This window comes from Chelonia mydas, chromosome 14 (genome assembly GCF_015237465.2).
Source record: "Chelonia mydas isolate rCheMyd1 chromosome 14, rCheMyd1.pri.v2, whole genome shotgun sequence".
Lineage (NCBI taxonomy): Eukaryota > Metazoa > Chordata > Testudines > Cheloniidae > Chelonia > Chelonia mydas.
Window position 1 is genome coordinate 16,783,980 of NC_051254.2, and position 18,187 is coordinate 16,802,166.

At 51.2% G+C, this 18,187-nt stretch overlaps 1 protein-coding gene across 6 annotated transcripts in view; it reads right to left on the bottom strand.

The window, feature by feature from the left end:
* The window catches only part of MXRA7 (matrix remodeling associated 7), a 53,304-nt gene extending 40,691 nt beyond the window's left edge, over positions 1-12,613 (bottom strand). Inside the window, exon 1 of one of the 6 annotated variants that reach the window (XM_037914204.2) lies at positions 11,588-12,339. In XM_037914204.2, the coding sequence (XP_037770132.1) occupies positions 11,588-12,085 (498 nt within the window). In that variant the 5' untranslated portion in view covers positions 12,086-12,339. Of the gene's footprint in view, positions 1-11,587 lie in introns of all 6 variants that reach the window. The other 5 variants (XM_007072530.4, XM_027834692.3, XM_037914207.2 and 2 more) reach the window with 5 other exon arrangements.
* Between the last annotated feature and the right edge of the window lie 5,574 nt (positions 12,614-18,187).

Consider the following 18,187-nt stretch of genomic DNA (forward strand, 5'->3'; position numbering starts at 1 on the left):
CTGTGTGAAGCCCAGACCTTGGGCCAGACCTGGGGACCTAGACCATCTTGTGAGCCACAGTCGGTTCTGCTGTGGGTGAGAGACAGGGGGCAGAGGCACTGGCTGGCCCCTGAGGAGTTAATCCTCCGTTCAGTCACTCCTTCCCCTTGCCCAAGTGCCCAAAGGAAGGGCAATGAAGTGGGGCTTAGGGTGCCAGGAAATACCTTTGGGAAAGAGGCAGGAGCCATGTTGGGGGTTGAGCCCTAAGCCAGGGTGGTTTTGAATTGATCTATTTTTGCTTCCCTGTTACAGACATTCCTGTGGTGGAAGAGCCCTGCCAGTGGCCTCCCCATCCTGCGAGTCCTTCCTGCAGCAGCCGGGGGAAGCCAGGCGCTCATTGTGCTGCCTCTCTGAGATTTAGACTTGAAAGCTGGCGAGAACCTCCCTGCCTTTAGCGGGCTTGACCCTCTCTGAAGAGCAAATCCCTCCATGGCTGGGTGACCTAGCCCACCTCCCACCTGCCCGCTGGCAACTAGGTTTAATAAAACATTCCTAGGGAGAGTCCAACTGCCCGGATAGATTGTTGTTCCTTTGCACCCCCAATCCTCAATAGCCCCCTAAGGCCTCATCTGCGTTAGCACTTTCCCCTGGGGCTGTCATACTGCTGGTGGCAACGTTGGGAGTGCTAGTGTAGACCAGCTGCCGGCATTTTAACCCTGGGGTCATGCAGACCAGCTCTGGGCAGGGGGGCTAAACCCCAGCAGCTGGTCTGTCCTAGCCCCCCCCTGCTCACACAGGTGGGGCAGCACCAGGACTAAAATGCTAGTCTAGATAAAGCCCAGATAGGGCTGTAGCCAATCTGCTTTGTAAATCACTTGCTTAAACCACTGGCCCAGCTGACCTCTCCTCCCCTGCTCAGCTAGCAACACCACCAGCAATCTCCCCTTCTCCCCAGTGCCATGTGTCCACGACACATTTCCCTGCCTTTGAGAGCCTTTTCCTCCAGGACAACGGGCTCAGCCTCTCCCCTCCCAGCCTGCCGGTTACTGCCACTGAGCCGCTGCAGCCTGCCAGCCAAGAGGCTTGTGCTCACAGGGAAGGTGTATCCTGAACCGGCCAAAGGGGCAGGTCCACCCAGGAGAGACTCCATGGCTCAGCACAGAAGGCACTTCTTAGGCTTGTCTCATTTTTTAGCACTGAACTCTCTGCACACACCGTTCCCCCAGGGCAGACTGGGAACCCTGGGGAACACGGCTCTCAGGAGCTAGTCACATGCCCTGCCGGCTGCACCTGAGACCCTGGCAGCATCCCAGATGGGGAATTATCGCCAAGGCAGCACCAAGCCCAGGCAGCTCCTTTACAGTCAGATTTCTGGCTGCGCGAATCTCAAGTTATTTATTCCCCTCCCTGCCCGAGGTCTCCGATCTCCCTTGTGAGCTGTGACAGAAGGGCTGCGTCGCAATCAGACTCCTCTGTCTCCTTGGGATGTCTTGTGTCTGTCAGCACCAGGCCCCTGGCTACATTCGCCCTGCAATTCACTAAGTCAGTGTAGTCACAGGTTGGCTGGCCGGCACTGACACCTCCCAACCGTGTTTAAGAAACCAAAGGAGGCTGTGTCTCTAGCGGTTAGAGGGCAGGACTAACCGGTCAGGACTCTAGCAGTTAGAGGGCAGGGAGTCAGTGGGTTCTAGTCCCACACTATGTGACCGTGGGCAAGTCACAGCACCTTGATGTGCCTCAGTTTCCCCACCTGTAAAGCTGGGATAAACCTCACCCACTGATTTAAAAGCACTCGATGATCTTTGGATGAACGGGGCTGTAAGTGCAAAGTATATCCTCCTCTTCCAGGGAAATCCGCAATTGCTATGGCCAACCTGGATTCAAAAGCTTAGCAAGTGGCTAGCAACAAAATTGAATTGGGGAGGGGAGGGGAGGGGAGTATTTATACAGTAGTCTCATGAACTGGCTAGTGTATGTGAACCACTGCCCTCTACTGGATGGAATCAGAACAGTCTGACGGGGCATCATAGACCCTATACTGCTAATGAAGATTTTCCTTTAGCCTCAGCAGACTGGGCCTGTGCTTCTTAGAGCAGGAGGATCGGAGTTTTACCCCCACAGCTGCCTCCAGGAAGTTCAAAGTGGCTACAGTGAACAACACAGTAACAGCTCTAGAGTCCCCAGAACTGGCACCTCCTCAGAAGCATACCCCAGATTTGGGGGAAGACAGGGACATGAGAAAGAGAAAGTGATAGACACATACAAAGGGGAGATAACATTCAGGTCCCGCTCGTGTCCCAAACTTCTCATTTGGAATCCTACAGGAAAAGGCTGAATGTGGTTTTCATTAGCAGCCCATACCAGGCCAGGCAGAATCAGGAGCATGGGATGGAAGGGCAGATACCACACTCCTGCAGCACCATGGGACGAACCCAAATCCACCCCAAAAGAGCTGCTGATAGCCACTTAAAGCCTGTCTCATGAGACATAATGACAAGGCGAGATCTCATCCCCGCAGGTACTGGGGAAGGGAGGAGCATGGCAAGAGCTGCTATTCATGGGAGGAATTGGTTACTTCCCAGTGCGGGGGAGGCTGCTGGGTTAATCTCTGTCTGTAGCGGGACAATCATATTTTTAAACATACCAGAGGTCAGAGGTATCCAGAGCCCTTGGATAAGTACTTTGCAATGTTTCATGCGAATCCAAAGAAAATAAAAACTGCAATGCATTGTGGGTCAGAGCACGTACATAGTAATAAAGATGCTGGCATGATGCACGCTATGGAGTGGGAGTGGGGGTGGGGGTGGAGAAGGCCTTGCAAAACCTCACTTCACAGGGGAAGAGATTTTCACAGGCAGACAAAATCTCTTTAGTGCTTTCACTATCCTAGTGGTAGCATCTGGACAAGTGCATTTTGTGCCTGAGCTGATATGTTTCCATGCTGATTTTGCAAAGCTGCTGTGACTTCGGCCCCAATCCTGCAGGCTGAACTGAGGGGCTTCACATAGGGCACAGATCAGCTTGCAGGACTGAGGCCTGAACCCAGCAGCAGCTGGATTTCCCCATCACACTGAAACTCTGCTCCCTCCTTACAGTTTCTCTCCACCTCTCTCCCTTTGCCCTGTTCAAATCTTGGTCTTAGCTTCCCAAGTGGCTATTCACAAGAGCTACCCCATGCTCAGCTGATGCCAGGGGTAACCATCATGGCCTCCCAGCCACCCACACAGCAGGGCCATCAGAACAGCTCGGCTAATATCCAGCCCCAGCCATAAATCAGGGCCTTGTCTGCCTGCAAAGTGATACCCCAGGTGGGAGGCCCGCTGACTTGGCGGGGGAAGTGTCAGTTTATCCAGAGAAGAAGGCCAGCATTGTCTTAGCACAGTTCACCTTCCACGTGGCCTGCCCTCTCACAGCCTGGGCTCCCTGCAAGAAGCCCAAGGCTGCTCACTGCTCTGCAGTCTTAGTGCCATTGTTTGCTCCGATTGCTCGGGCTGACAGGCAGTTTCTAGTGCAAGGTGCTTGGACCTGGTGGTTAACCCTCTCCAGGACGGGCTTGATCCAAAGCCCACTGAAGTCACTGGAATAAAACCTCCCTTTGACTTCAGCGGTCTGTGGATAAAGCACCGGGTGGGCTGGAGATCACTGAGCCCACCCTCACACAGGGGTACCCAGGAAAGGAGATTGTTTACCTTCCCCATATCTGTAACCGCAGGAGATCTCTGTCCTGTGATGGCTTCTACCCAGAGACATTCAGACCCCTCTCTGCTGCTTCATGGAAAACAACCCCTTTAAAAGGCTGTTCTGCCAGGGTTGTTGTCTGTCTCCCCCACACTCACACCTCTTCCCTATTTTGGTTTTTGTTACCAGGGCTGCTCACACAGGAAAATTGAAAAGGGCAGTTTTTCTGGGAGGACCAGGGCTTTGTAACGTTTCTCTCTCACCTTGGACAACAGCCCTGAGGCTTTCCTTAGAACAGATGGCGGGGAGGAGCATTCCCTAGTGACTAGGGCACTGGATTGGGAGTCAGGAGACCTGGGCTTTATTCCCATCTTTGCCACCAGACCTGCTGGGTGAAATTGGGCAACTGACTTCCTGTCTCAGCCTCTGTTTCCCCTCCCACCCTTTGTCTATTTGGATTATGAGCTCTCCAGAGCAGGAACTCTCTCTTGGTAGGTGTTTGTACAGCTCCTGGTACTATAATAAGAATAGAATTGCAATTTTCGGATTAAGTTTCTCACAGGAACCAGACTGGTCAATTTCAAAGATGGCTTGGTCTGGTTCTCACACTCAGAAAGAACTCATGATATAAACTCATCTTGTGTTAACGGAGCTGACAGCATGACCAGGGGTGTTTATCCAAGAGCAGACGATTAGACACCAATCAAAAATCAAGTACTTTGGCAGGATCAGTTTTTAATCAAAGGAAGGGGGAAGTGTTACTGGTGATTAAAGAAGTCAGGACTCCTGGGTTCTCTTCCCCGGCTGTGCCGCTCACTTGCCTTGTGAGCTCAGGCAAGTCACTTCACCTCAGTCTTTGGTGTCCCCATCTGTGAAATGAGTCTGAATCCTTACCTGTTTCATAGGTTGGTTGCAAAAATGAATATGTTGATAACATGCTTTGAGATCCTTCCACAAAAGGTGCTAGGGGAGTGCTGAGCGTTCTATTCACTTGGGGCCGAATCCTGAAAAGTGCTGAGTACTGCACATTGCCATTGACCTCAGTAGGAGTCGAGGATGTTCAGCACCTTACAGGACGGGGCAGCTTGTAAGAATCTGCTTTAGAACAGAGCCATTTTGCTCCCCCACTTCCGATACGTCCCAGTTCTCAGGATCCTGCCAGCAAAGCAGATTGTGACAGCCAAAATGATAAAACCACTTGGAGCAGTTATCTGCCCTGCTGGCGAGGATCTGATCCCTTTTGTTCACTCAGTGCTGGCCTCAGCTTCTCTGTTAGGATCTTCCCAAGGAAGCTGGGCCAGAGCCTGGACATTTTCACACCCGCAGCTGGAAGCACCTGGAGAAGGCAACATCAGGGAGCGCTCAGACACCGAGCTCACTTTCGAAACAACACATGGACAAACTCTGTAATTAACTTCAAGTCATCAGAAGGAGAGGGAGATTCTCAGAGGCAAGGGATGTCCGGTAGCAAGGGCCCTGGTTTGGTTGTCAGGGGACCTGGGTTCTGTTCCCAGATCTGCCACTGAGCTAGTCACTGCACCTCTTACCCACCTTTCTGCGGGACAGGAATACCTCTCCCCAACCCTTCCTTCCAAAGCACTTTGAGATCTAGGGCTGGAGAGCGCCCTGTAAAGCCCTAATACCTTTTGAATGTCTGTTCCTTTCCACTAGCATTAATCAAGATGGTGTCTGTAAGGGGCATTTGTGTGGAAAGGATGAGCGTGGCCTTTTGTTAGCAACAAGCTACCCTGGGCCTTGTCTCATCTACTCTTTGCTAGGAGGCAGCTCCCCTCTTGTCTAACCCATGACAGTTATTGGCCAGGCGCTAGATCCCATTTAAAACTGCTTCCACATCAAGGCTTTGCAGCATGACAAGCAGCTGGGAAGCTTGAGCTGCTTCTGAATCAGCCCAAGTCGGCTCACCCGGCGGTAAGGCACTAAGACGCAAGCTTCTCTGGCCACCTGGCCTCTGCACCAACTCACCCTGCGTCAGGGCCAGCAAGAGCAGAGGTCGGGAGAGCCCATGCTGTGTGTTCGCCCCTCACCCCATAGAAGAGGGGTCACCACATTCCATCCTACTAGACTATGTAGATCAAAACAAGTGAAAAAAAACAAGCCAGGCAGACTTGGTATCCTTTGGAGGAGGGAGGAAAGATCTCTTTGTCATACCCTTCGTATGATATCAAAGCACTTTACAGACATTAGCTAAGCCTTAGGCCCCACCCCATGGGGGTGCTGTATTGTAGTCATATCACAAAAGGGGAAATGGAGGAATAGAACTCCTAAGGGGCTTCCACAAGTTCACACAGTAAGCAAACAAGCAGCAGAGGCAGGCACAGAACCCAGGAGTCCTAGTGCCCAGTTCCACTGCTCTAGCCAAGAGACCGTACATCATACACTGAAGAGTAACAGACTCTGAAGCAAGAGAAAGTGGGTGAGGTAATCTCTTTTACTGGACCAGCTTCTTCCAGTAAAAGATATACTACCACACCCACCTTGTCTCTATTATCCTGGGACCAACAAGGCTACACCCCCGCTGCATACAACTCTGAAGCTGTCGGAGGAAGAGGAGCAGAGAAAGTTAAAACAGACACTGCTGGTTGGCAGTGCTAAGGGAAAGGTCAGCCTGCCATGAGCATATACTAGGGAAAATAATCGGAGACAGCAGAATTCATGACCCCAGCCAGTCAGCACAAAAGATTAAGACACACCAGTGCTGCTTGCTCAGAAAAGCATTTCTCCCTCAACGTTCTGGTTGATTGGTTAATGGCTGCAGTGAAATTGGACCACTCCGAGGCAGTACATCTGCTGAGGAAGGCAAGAAACCCACGCTGGCACTGCAGAACACCCCCCGCCCCCCAGTCTGATGTATTGATTCATTTATAAAGCTCTCAGCCCGTATAGCAAACCCCTGCCATTGCTACGGAATAGACAGCCCAGCCGACTACGTCTGGGAATCTTGTGTGCAGAGGGACTGCAGTTTTCCAGATTAGATTAGACCCATTGACAGGACATATTTGTACCAGCCCCAGAAGTTGCCTAGAAGATGGCTACAGCTAGGATGTTGGACCTGAATCTAGAATCTACTGAGGGTCAGAGACAGCTCCATACCCCCGAGTCTAACCGTGGTGCTGTCTGGATAGCACCAGCTTAGCTCAGCTCCATTCTACCTCTCTCGTCCCCCTGCCCATTCCTGGGGTACCTTTCGCATCTACTAAAAGTCTCTAGCATATGCAGAAGTTATGGGGCACATGATTGCCTAGTGCTGCCCCAAACACGTTCTGTAACAACAAACACAACCAAGAACTGCCATCTCCCCACTCACACCTCCTCTCTCGGCCCCTCTCCTCCAGGGGTGCAGGGTGAGGTTAACAGCCCAAGGACAGGGAGAGCTCTCACACTCCAGACAGTCTGCTGATGGGAGAATCAGCATGAGGCCAGTCGCTGGCAAAGTCACACCCCAGCCTTGGGGTATTCGGCATGTTCTGAAAATTCCTCTGAGAGAGGGGGCGTGGGGAGAGCTAAATACCTTCCCCCAAGACAGAGACGCTGTCGTTTTTACAGTAGCCAGAGAAAGACGCCTCTCCATCTAGGTGAGCAGCTGCCAAGAAGTACAGTGATGGGGCATTAGCGGTTTGGTATTAAGTCCCCGCCACCCCTTCCCTACACATGCACACCCACTCCCCTTTGGGATGGCACATCATCTTCCCTCCGCTCTACTGTCCTGAATCAGATTGTTTAGCTAGTGCACTTGTTGTAAAACTAAACGCCCTACTCAGGAGTCCTAGCACAAGCTAGATCTCTCTCTCTCTCTCCCACACTCACTCACTCAGCACCGAAAAATGTCCCCCTCCCACCCTCTCCATCCACAGGCTTAGGTCCACCAGAGAGAAGCTGTTTGGAGCGTGACCTGAATGAAGTCATTCTTCTCAGGGGAAAAAAAAAATGCCTTGCATGGCAGAGAGGACCTATTTTAACTCACTTTGGGAACCTGGGGGTTGAGGAGGGGAAAGAGGGTGATGGAGGGAAGGAGGCGTAGCCCAGGAGCGTGCTTGTCAGGGAGCAGGGTGGGCAGGGAGAGGAGAAAGGGGCACAGCAGGAAACCAAGATATTGCCCCAAGTTTGTTTCCCTTGGGAGTTTGCAAGCCACAGAACTGGGCTCTGCTCTTGGGGGCAGTCGGGGCTGGCCTGGGGCAGGGTTCCTGGTGGCACAGAGCAGTTTCCCTCACCGTGTTTTGTCAAAGGAAGCACTTCAGTGAGTCCATGCCCTGGTTAAGTGCCAGGCAGGGTCAGTGTCCCAGCTGTGCTCCTCTAACTGATTAGTCATCAAGATGGGCTCTTTTGGGCAGCTAAGTGCACCAGCCTTCAAGCAGCACAGCAAGCTGCCTGCCTGCAGGCAAGCAAGGTGGAATCATTCCTATCGGCCACCTCCCTGGCTGCCTAAAATCACTTCAGGTCCAGCCCTCCATTGCCTTCTGCCTGCTTCATGGCCCTTCTCATGCTCTCCTCCCCCTCCCCTGGCACTCATCTAGCATCAGCCTGCTCTATCCTCTCCCACAAGCTCAACAACGGTGGCGCAGGAGCCTTCTCCTCTGCAGCAACTGCTGTTCGAAACAGACTCTCCACATCTCATCTACACACGCCTCTCCCTCTAGAGCACATCAGAGGCCAGTTTCTATGGGAAACATCTCCGGTTTATACATCACCGGACCCTAGTCCAGTGGTTCTCAACCTGCGGTCCCTGGACACCTAGGGGTCTGCAGACTACGTCTAATATTTCCAAAGGGGTCGGCACCTCCATTCAAAAAATTTTTAAGGGGTCCACTAATGAAAAAAGGTGGAGAACCACAACCCTAGTCCACCCACAAATGCCCCGTGCTTTATGGTCTCTCCTGTATCTGACACATACACAAGTATGCTTTGCTCCGGACATACTTTACAAGGAGACAGCCATGCCACCCTACAGACTCCTATCCTTCAACAGTGCAAGGTACTGAAGGGGTTAAACAAGATTTGGGGACACAACCCGTGTTTTAAGATGGGGTTGGGGAGAGAGGCAGAGAAACGTAACTGCAGTCTGCCAACAAGCCTGTGGAGCCCAGACAGAACTGTGGAGACAACAAGCCAACTGGCGAAGGAGCTCAGACAAGCTGGTTGAGACACCTTCACTGTGGGCGGGGGTCTCATCTCATTTGCCCAGCCCCATCGCTGAGCAATGAAGAGACGCCTTCAGCTGCAATCACTCTCCTTGTGAGTAAAACCGGCAGGCTCCTATCAGTACCTCTGGAAACGTCCTGACTAGCTTCTCCGCCCACTGACCAAACCCAGCCAGGTTCTGGAGTGAACTCTGAGCAAGCTGGGGGATGGTGCAAGCCAAGGTGCATGATAACGGTCACCCTGATCAAGTTACTGGTTTGAGCATGAGCATCCAACCCCAACAGAGGTTAGTTTAAAAGGATCCGAGCTGCTTTGGTTAGCAAGCTCTGAAATAGGGACTATGTATGAGAGAGAGGATGAAGAGACCTTCAAACAAAAGCCATGCAGCAGCCATAAGCCTGGAGGGAAGCCAAGGGTGCCGATGGGAACCCTCTATAAAGTCAGAAAGAACGAGGAGTACTTGTGGCACCTTAAAGACCAACAAATTTATTAGTCTCTAAGGTGCCACAAGTACTCCTCGTTCTTTCTGCTGATACAGACTAACACTGCTACCACTCTGAAATCTATAAAGTCAGCAACTTCAACAGGATGCTGCCCGTTTCTAGCCAGAAAAGCTGGGACACATACTGGACCCTGCAGCTGACTGAGGAGTGCAGAGAAACCTGGCTAATAAGCTTTTCAACAGCAAGACTAGTGAACAGGCCAGCTCCCACCACCCAACTTATGTCTCCAGGTATCATCCTCTTTATTCCAGAGGCAAAGTACTCCCCTTATGAGACCAATGATACGGACAATCCTCAGTGGGACAAGAGATAAGGAGGTCCTAAGGAACAACATGACCAAGCTAGAGTAGCTCGATTTTCAGAGGTGCTGCCCATGTGTAAGTCCCACTGAACTCAGGCGTTGTGAGAGCTCAGCACCTCTGAAAGTGAGCAGCTAAGTAAAGTTGAGCATGGATGATGCCCAGGCCCCACTAGAGACGTTACAGATCAGGAAGAGCATGGTGAAAATATAGGCCTGCATCCGTGTGCCAAAGTCACCATGCCTGCTTCAGTCTTCTTTCCATACTAATTAATAGGGCTTGGCAAATCATCTAGCACATTTCCATTCATAGAGCTCAAAGCACATTACAAAGCCTTAACCACACTTTACAGGTAGGGAAATGAAGGAACAGAGTGACTTGGCCAAGGTCACATAGTGAGCCAAGAATTGTAAATTCTCCAGGGCAGGGGCTGGCTCTGTTGTGTCTATTGTACCGTGGCCAGGACATTTTAAAAGTAAAACTAACAACAACATCATAACTAGGCATCTCTGGCCCCCAGGCCTGTGCTCTCTCCACTGGAGCATCCTGTCTGGAGTGTGGGTTTTAAATAGACATCGCCCCCCTCCCCCAACACACACTTTTTTTTTTTTTAAAGCCACCTTTAAGCTACTCACCCAATGACCCACAGATGCAAAGTGCCTTTGAAAATAACCACCAGGCAAACCCTGGGGGAAAGCTTTTGGTAACTGCAATTCAGCAGGTTCAGGCAATTCATGTTTAAAAGAGTGTGAGAAAAGCAGCAGGCCCAGTTTACCATCCATTGGCGACTGGCCCCCTGGAGTCCTGGCTGTGCTGGAGGAGGGATAGCAATGAAGCATGAGCTCTTCACCCACCTTGGATTGCTCATTTATTTTTTAAACAGCCAAGATCTGGTGCGGTGGGAGGATTTACTTTTGCTGCACGCCACTGGGTGACTGCCGCACACACTGCAGATACCCAGGGCACTTTTCAGGGTTACTGGACACCGAGTCTAGACTCTAGGAGCCGTCTTATGCCGAGACTGCAGGACAGGGCGTTCAAATCTCTCCTTCCTTGGCATGGGGAAGGAGGGGCACTGGAGACCACCTCACAAGGGCTCATCCCCCATATATGCAGGGCCGCAAGAAGCCAGCCTGTACCAGAGACATCTAGACAGAGGGTGCAAAAAGGAGACTGGGGGGGGGGGGGAGCCTCTGAACCCCTTCTCCTTATCTGGATTAGTGAGGCCAGTGATAGAGAGGGAGGAGCCTCACCAGCCAGATTTGCAGCCTCAGGTCAGCTCAAGCAAAGATTCATCTGGCTTGCATTCAATTTTCAGAATCTATTTTTTTTAGAAGCGGTAGGGGCGGGGGTCTGGGGGAAGGGCTGGGAGTTAAAATCCGAAATCAACATTTCAGTGGAGCAGCATGAAGCAGCATCTCCACCCCTCCGCCCCCCCCACGCTCCCAGAAGCGACCAGCCTGTCATACCCCATTAGATCAGAGGAGGTGGGAAGGAGAGAGATCAAACAGATCTGAGGTTTGGGGCAGGGTGGGATGAGCTGGAGGCCACAAAGAAAAACAAAACTGGCTGGCTAGAGGCATTTCTGTGCCAAGTGCGTGAGATCCGCACAGGCCCTGCGCACAGCACTGTATGGGTGTGCCTGGCCTGCCAGGGGGTCATGACAGACACCAGGTTTCGGGCCAACCCCAGCATTTGCTGCTGCTGTCACACACACACAGGCAACAGCCACACAACTTCCAGGTGGGGAGCTGCACACACGCCATTCCCACAGGCAGGGCTGCTGGCCCAGCGTGTACGGGGGGAGGTGCGGAGAGCCATGGAACCAGACTGTCCCCCCTGTATAACAGACACCAAGCCAGGGGGTGCTGCAGCTCCCCCAGTTCCAGCACCTACCCCCACAGGGCCAGGCAGCAGGAGCCAACCCAACTTCCCAAAGTCGTGCAAGGAAGACAAGCTCCCCGCTCCTACCTTGCTCTCCTCCTCCTCCTCCTCCTCTTCTTCCTCCACCGCCTCAGCAGCCTGGCGGGGGACGTTCACCTCCTGAGGGTGACCCTGCTGGTCCGCTTTTGCAGTCCTTGCTGCCACCCCCACCGCCTCCTCCTCGGGCCGCGGCTCTTCGTTCTCCGCGGCTCTCTTCGCCTTCCCCTCTTCAGCCCCAATCTCCTCCACCAGGATCCTTCTCCCCTCGTCCTTCGCTCCTTCCTCGCCCTTCTCCCCCCTCGGGATCCCCTCCTCCTTCAGCGCGTCTCCCTCCTTCCCTTCCCCCTCGCCATCCTTCCTTTCCTGCCCCGGCTCGGCTGCCGCGCTGGCCCCTGCCTCCTTGCCCTGGGACCCTTCCCCCTTGGCTGGCTCGGCAGCTTTGTCCCCGTCAGCCGCTCTCAGCTTCACAAAGACCGAAGCCAGGATCACAGCCAGGACCGTGAACAGCAGCGGGACCGCCAGGTACAGATCCACGGCCACGTCCATCTCTGGGCAGGAGCCGATTTGCAATGGACCCAAGGGCGTTGCTTGTTTTTTTTCTGGTCTGGCTCCCCTGCGCGGCTGCTGCCTGGGAACAACTGACCAGCTCTGGTTAATTTCAAGGGGCAGCGCAATCTGCCCGCAGCTGTGAGCGAAATCCCGGCTCTGCTAAAGCTGGATAGGGTTTCACAACATACCCAGCAGCAGCGTCACTTCCTAGGGCCCTGCCCACCGCTGCCTTCCCACCGCGCAGGCAGCCCAAGTTATCAGGTTTTCTCTCTCCCCCTTTCTCCTTCAGCGTGATCTCAGCCCGGGTCCAGCCCCCCCAGAGCACTGAGAACCCGGTTTCCACTCCCCTAGGAAAGGGGTTCCCCCCCCGCCCCGGGGGGGTGATGTTGGGAATAAGCAAGCTAGCCTGATGGAAATGGTCAGCTCTGCGAGAAGCGGGCTGTGTCCAAAAGGCTCTTTCCAGAAAGTTCCGGGGACTCATCGAGTTATTAATTTAAATGAGCCTTGTTTAGCCTAGTGTCTGTAGCAGTGTTTAGGCAGCGCCCTTGTCCTCCTCTGTAGGGCACCTGGCACTCAGACTCTCCCAATCAAATTCAGTGCCTGGGCATCTACTGACTTGGATCTGACTGCAGGATAGGGGGACCTTGTAGTGAATAGTTTACACCTTATTATCCCTTTGTTCAGTAATGGAAGGGCTGCTCTTGGGAAAGGTGGATCTGGAGGTAAGAGGAAGCCAGAGTTCCAGAGTGCCTTGTCTTCCTCCCCCCCTCCATGCTGGAAGTGACAGGAAGCCCTTGCTTGTGGACTGGCCAGGCCAGGCCACCCTTTGCATGGATAAAAAGGACTAGCAAGGAAAATTAGATGGCTGTATTACTCCCATCTGTCAGATGGGGTTAGTTATACTTAGGCTGTGGAATGTGTCTCCCAAAGGAAGTGATGGGACATTGCAAAACTAGACTGGGCCAAATGCTTCATGGGGACCAATCCTGCATAGGACACAGCTTGGACTGGGTGATTTGTCAGGTCTTGAAGTCTCTGCCATCCAGCATTCCCTGCCTGTGGGAGGCTCAGTAAAGGTTTGCAAAGCACTTTGAAAATAGAAGGTGTTCTATGAGTGCTAATTACTCTTGCCACAGTGGAGCATCAGGGGAGCAGACACAGGAATCTGGCTCCCAATTCTGCCCCAGCAAACCTTCCCTGGTTGCATAGGTGAGTGGGCAGTTTATTGATTGACTAAAAAATAGCCCCCTCTCCTCAATCCAAATTAAATCCCAAGGGAAGGGGGGGAAATGGACTGGAGCTGATTCTTGCTGCTCTGGGTAATCCTATCAAGCAGGAGCTCATTAGCCTATGGATAACTGTATTCTTAGTAACAAACAACCACAGCACTTAATCTTCTTCTCTGTGCAGCTTTAGGTTTCATGGGAGATCATCATAGCCACACTACAGCTCAACCCAAACAATAACGAATGATTTACAGCTACTCGGTCAAACACATTTTTTGTTAACTCTCCCCTCCACTCTTGAGACTGGTAATGTTAGGGGCATCAGAAATTTTGACTCATTAAATAGAGGTAATGGAAAAAGAATGTGGTATGCCATAGAAAGAATCCTCCGTCATCTCAGTTGTCCTTGTGTGCTATAGCTGGTGGAGGCTACCTCTTTCTCAAACTGTCTCCTGTTATAATGGCCCATTATTCCCCAGGTGGGCCTTGTCAGGCTGATAGCCTGGCTTCTCTCAGCTCCCTTTTTGGCACTGAATGGAATATTGATTATTAGGGCATGGCAAATACCCTACTCTTCGGCTCTGGCTGATATTCCTAGGCACAGGTCATGCCTCAGTTAGCACCTTGCATCCCAGGATCTCACATCACTACAAATGAGCTGAGCCTCACAACCCCCAGGTGACCCAGGGACATTGTTCCTATTTTACAGAAGGGGAAACTGAGGCACAGAGCAGTTAAGGCCAAATTGTTCCATGGCAGCCTCTGATGTGAAAGCCTCAGTTTTCAGGTGCCTGACTGTAGACACCTGGAACCTGATTTTCAGAGATGTTGTGCACCCCTAACTCCAGCTAAAGTCTGTGGGATCTGCAGGGACTCAACACCTCTGAAAAATCAGCCAGAGGTCTTGGAAGTTTGGCATCCAATAATGCTGGGATGTCTTTAAAAATGTCACCCAGTGAGTCAGCGGAAGAGCAGCAACAGAGCTCAAATCTCCTGAGTTCAGCCTCTGACTCTAATCACTAGACCTTGCTCTCCCTCCACCCTTCAGATGCTCTTTGGTCTCCTGAATATAATTTTCCTCCACCTCCGAATAACAATCTCCCACAATGGGCCCTGAATACACCATACACATTTACCCATTTGCTGAGGATAGCTGGTGGCCCTACCCTCTTTTCTATTGTTCTCGAGGGGCAGGTGGATGCTGGCTCATTGTGCATCTTTTTTTGCACCTGCCAGGTAGACCTGCTCCCAATCCAGCATGTATTGGGGAGGGGAACAGAGAGGCAGGCTGGGCAGTCTACCAAGCTCCATCATCTCCTCCTCACATAAATTCTGCCCCTTAAACTCAAGGTGCTCTAGACCCCTGAAAAGCCAAGCTTATGTAAGCCAGCTGCTTCCTCCACTGGCCTCCCTGAAGGTCTGGGCTCATAGGGACCTCCTTTCCTGGATCTCAAAGGAGGACAGCCATTGGGGGAGACCTTCCCGTGCCTTTGGAGACCAAGAAGAGGGGGGATTCCAAGCTAGCAGCAGGATTAATGCCCCTGGCTCTTGTCTGACTGCAGCAGACTAAGGGACAGGAGGCCACAAATTCACATAGCAAGAACACAGGCTGGAAACACTCAGCTTGCTGAACATGGCTGATCTTCACATTATCTGCCAAATTAGCTATTCAGGTTCCCTTCCCTGTTGATTGTTGCTCTGCTCTAGCTCTGCTCCTGCCCACGCTGTAAAAAGACGCAGTAGGGCCCTTGCCAGGCTTGGCAGCATGGATTGCAATACAGTTGGTCAATCAACCCTGTCTTACCCTCCACTGTGTGTGTGTCCATTCAATTTTTGGCCTCTTTGCTGCCATTGCCAGCACCAAGGGGATCAGGTATTGCTAACTGTGATGGTGTTTAATGCTGTGGGGACATACATCACCCAGCACTCCACTCACTAAGATTAAAAAGGGGGGTAAAATACTGTTTGTTAATGGGTACAGCCCTTTTTCAATGGGTAGGGCTAGCTTTTGAGAAAGCCAGTGTATTTGTGAGCCATCTTTGAAGAGCATGCTGCCCTCTACTGGGAAAAGGTTGGCTCTACATCAGACAGTCAACTGGGGTATGAAATAATCCATGGAAAAGGGCTAGCCTACACAGAAAGGCAGACAGTGGCTTTGTAAAAGCATAGTGATCATCAGACGAGGAGGAGCCATCTCTGCCAACTATCTGTAGATGGATCCAATCAGAGGGGCTGAAAAAAGCTAGAGATTTTAACTAACAAAAAAGGAAGAGAAAAGCCAAAAGGAGATGATTTAACAAAGGGCATTTCCCCAGGGACAGAAAATCCAGTTGAGGTACTTAAGAATGTGACCTGCTGCTAGTCTCCCAACTCTATATATTCAGTTAGTGGACAGAGGAATTAGATCTACTTGTCCGCTCAGGAGCCTCTGGCACAGAAGGGACACACCCATTCACAGTAGAGCTAAAGCAACCTGGGAGAGTTTCACCTCCCTCTAGCGAGACAAGATCCTGCTCTATTCAGATATAATCCTGGCTCAATACCTCAGCTGCGTTACTGCCCCCATGGGATGAAAACTGTGCTAGCCACAACCCTACTAAGGGCTCTATATTCTCAAAACTGCCAGATTGGGGTGTGGGTTGGGTCATGCTTGAAAATCTTTCCTGCATGGATGGGAGCGCTATCCTGCTAGCCAAGGAAACTGCTAGCAAACGCCATGCTTCAACACCATTATTGTTAACAAGGCTGCCTGCAATAGTAGCATACACAGGTCTGACAGGAGGTAAATTTATCTCATCAGTCCAACAGGGCCATGTCAGTTTCCTACCTTACAGATAACAGCGCATGAGGGTTGATGTGGCCTCCTGGAAGCAGATGGACAGCTTCAGAGGAGGCCTTTGTAGTAATGACCTAGGTGTCAACCACAGCCCCTCCCCACCAGCAACCGCTCCTTTCCTCAGACAGAGGTTGAAAATAGTCTGAGTCCAGGATGATGTATGCAGTGGCAGTGGACAGTTGTCCCCACCCCCAACTCTGAGTGAATATGCATGGCTGATGCGGAGAGGGTTCTAGCACTTGTTTTCTGATGAGGACAGATGGCAGCTCCAGTCACACACAGTTATAACAACATGATCTTCCAACATAGTAGTTTTGCTAGCACAGGGTCCTGAACTACAGTTATTTGCTGCACAATTTTTAATAAATTAATAGATTGATCCTGTCCCCAAAGGGAAGGCCAAACTGACTTATAATTTAGGGGCCCATCATGCTTTCTGTAACAAGCACTGAGAAGAATTTGGCCCCATCTATTGCCAAAGAAAAGGCCCTAGGTTGGGTCCACCCAGAGGTGCTTTTGAAATTCCCCTACTCTGTTCTTGCGCCAGAGCATCTCCACTGGCAATGGTGGGAGCACTAGTGCTGCTGCTGTTTTAACCACCCTATCATCTGTCTCTGCTCACAGCAGATTCTGTGCTGACTTCACCAACTCACTGTATAAACTTAGGCAAGACACTCAAGCCACCACTTCAAATGTCCACCAACTCTGGGTGCCTTCATTTTTGAGTAGTCAACCTGCACCCCTGGCTCCTATTGACATCAGCTGGAGTTGTGAGAGTCCAGCTTCACTGAAAATCAGGCCCCAGGAGTCTCATGTTGGGTACCCCAAACTCACAAGGTCCATGGAAAACATTGGCCAGACGTGCCTCAGTTTGCCCTTATCCAAAATCTACAAACCAGGTGCAGCTGTGCGACATGGGTGGTGCCTTGTAAAGCACTATGAGATCCCTGCATGGAAGGGCCTGTTGTGCACTATTTTTTTTTAACAACAGGGATTTGCCCAACCCAACCATGGCAGCCACATTGTATTTAGTGCTGGTTAGGTGGCCCTTGCTAAGCAGCTGTGTGGGAACACAGCCATTCTAGCATACTGTTGTGAGGGTACTGCACATGCTGCCTTCGAGATTCACTGTGAAACATCATTGTTTCTAACCCTCTTTCTGAGGTCCATGACATTCACTTTACATAAGACCCTGTAAGGAGGGGGCCACTTTTACCTTATTTGGCAAGTGTGCCTCTAATTGAAGCTAAGAGGGGAAAGATGGCAGAGCTAGGCAGGCCTTCAATGCTGTCACATGATAATTACGGCTTTACATTCTAACTGATGTAACCTCCTCCAGCAGCTCATTAGCAGCAATTAAACAGAGGATCAATGTGCCCATCCTCTATGCTAGAGGGAGGAGCCATGGTGCAATTGCAGTAAAAGAATCAAAGAAATCTGAGGAAGAATAGAGCAAGGCCATAGCAGTCCTTCTAGGCAACAACAGCAGACAGCCTAAATTTGGGGACATATGAAAGCATATATCATGGGAATTCTAGGGATGAAAAGCAGAAGGACAGCCATTGCAAAAATACTTCTGCAGCTCAGCATTAATCCAAACTGCAGCCCTTAACAATGTTAGCATTTCAATGGCTCCATCTCCATCAAGATGTTAACTCTCCCGAAGGACATGTGCTGGGGGCTGGATTAGTTTAACAATGTGGCTGCTGTTGGTTCACTGTTTAGTTCCAGCCAGTTTTCCAGCAGGCAAGGAAAGAGAGAGCAAGTGTGCATCTCTTGCATTGCAAGAACTCCATGGAGGGAAAAGTAATAGAAAGTTTGTTTTTCAAATCAATTCTCGGCAGGGAAAGGCGCAAACTTGAAAGGAATGGACCTAGGCTGAGGCATAAGTCAGCAACATTCTTGTCCGGTGTTGCCACAAATTCATTTCCCCTTCAGATCTTTTTCTTTCCACAATTTCTGGAATATTTTAAAAATAAGTTTCTTAGATTCCGCAGGGCTTTCTCTCCCTCCCTGCTGACACGTGCTTCGTGTTAA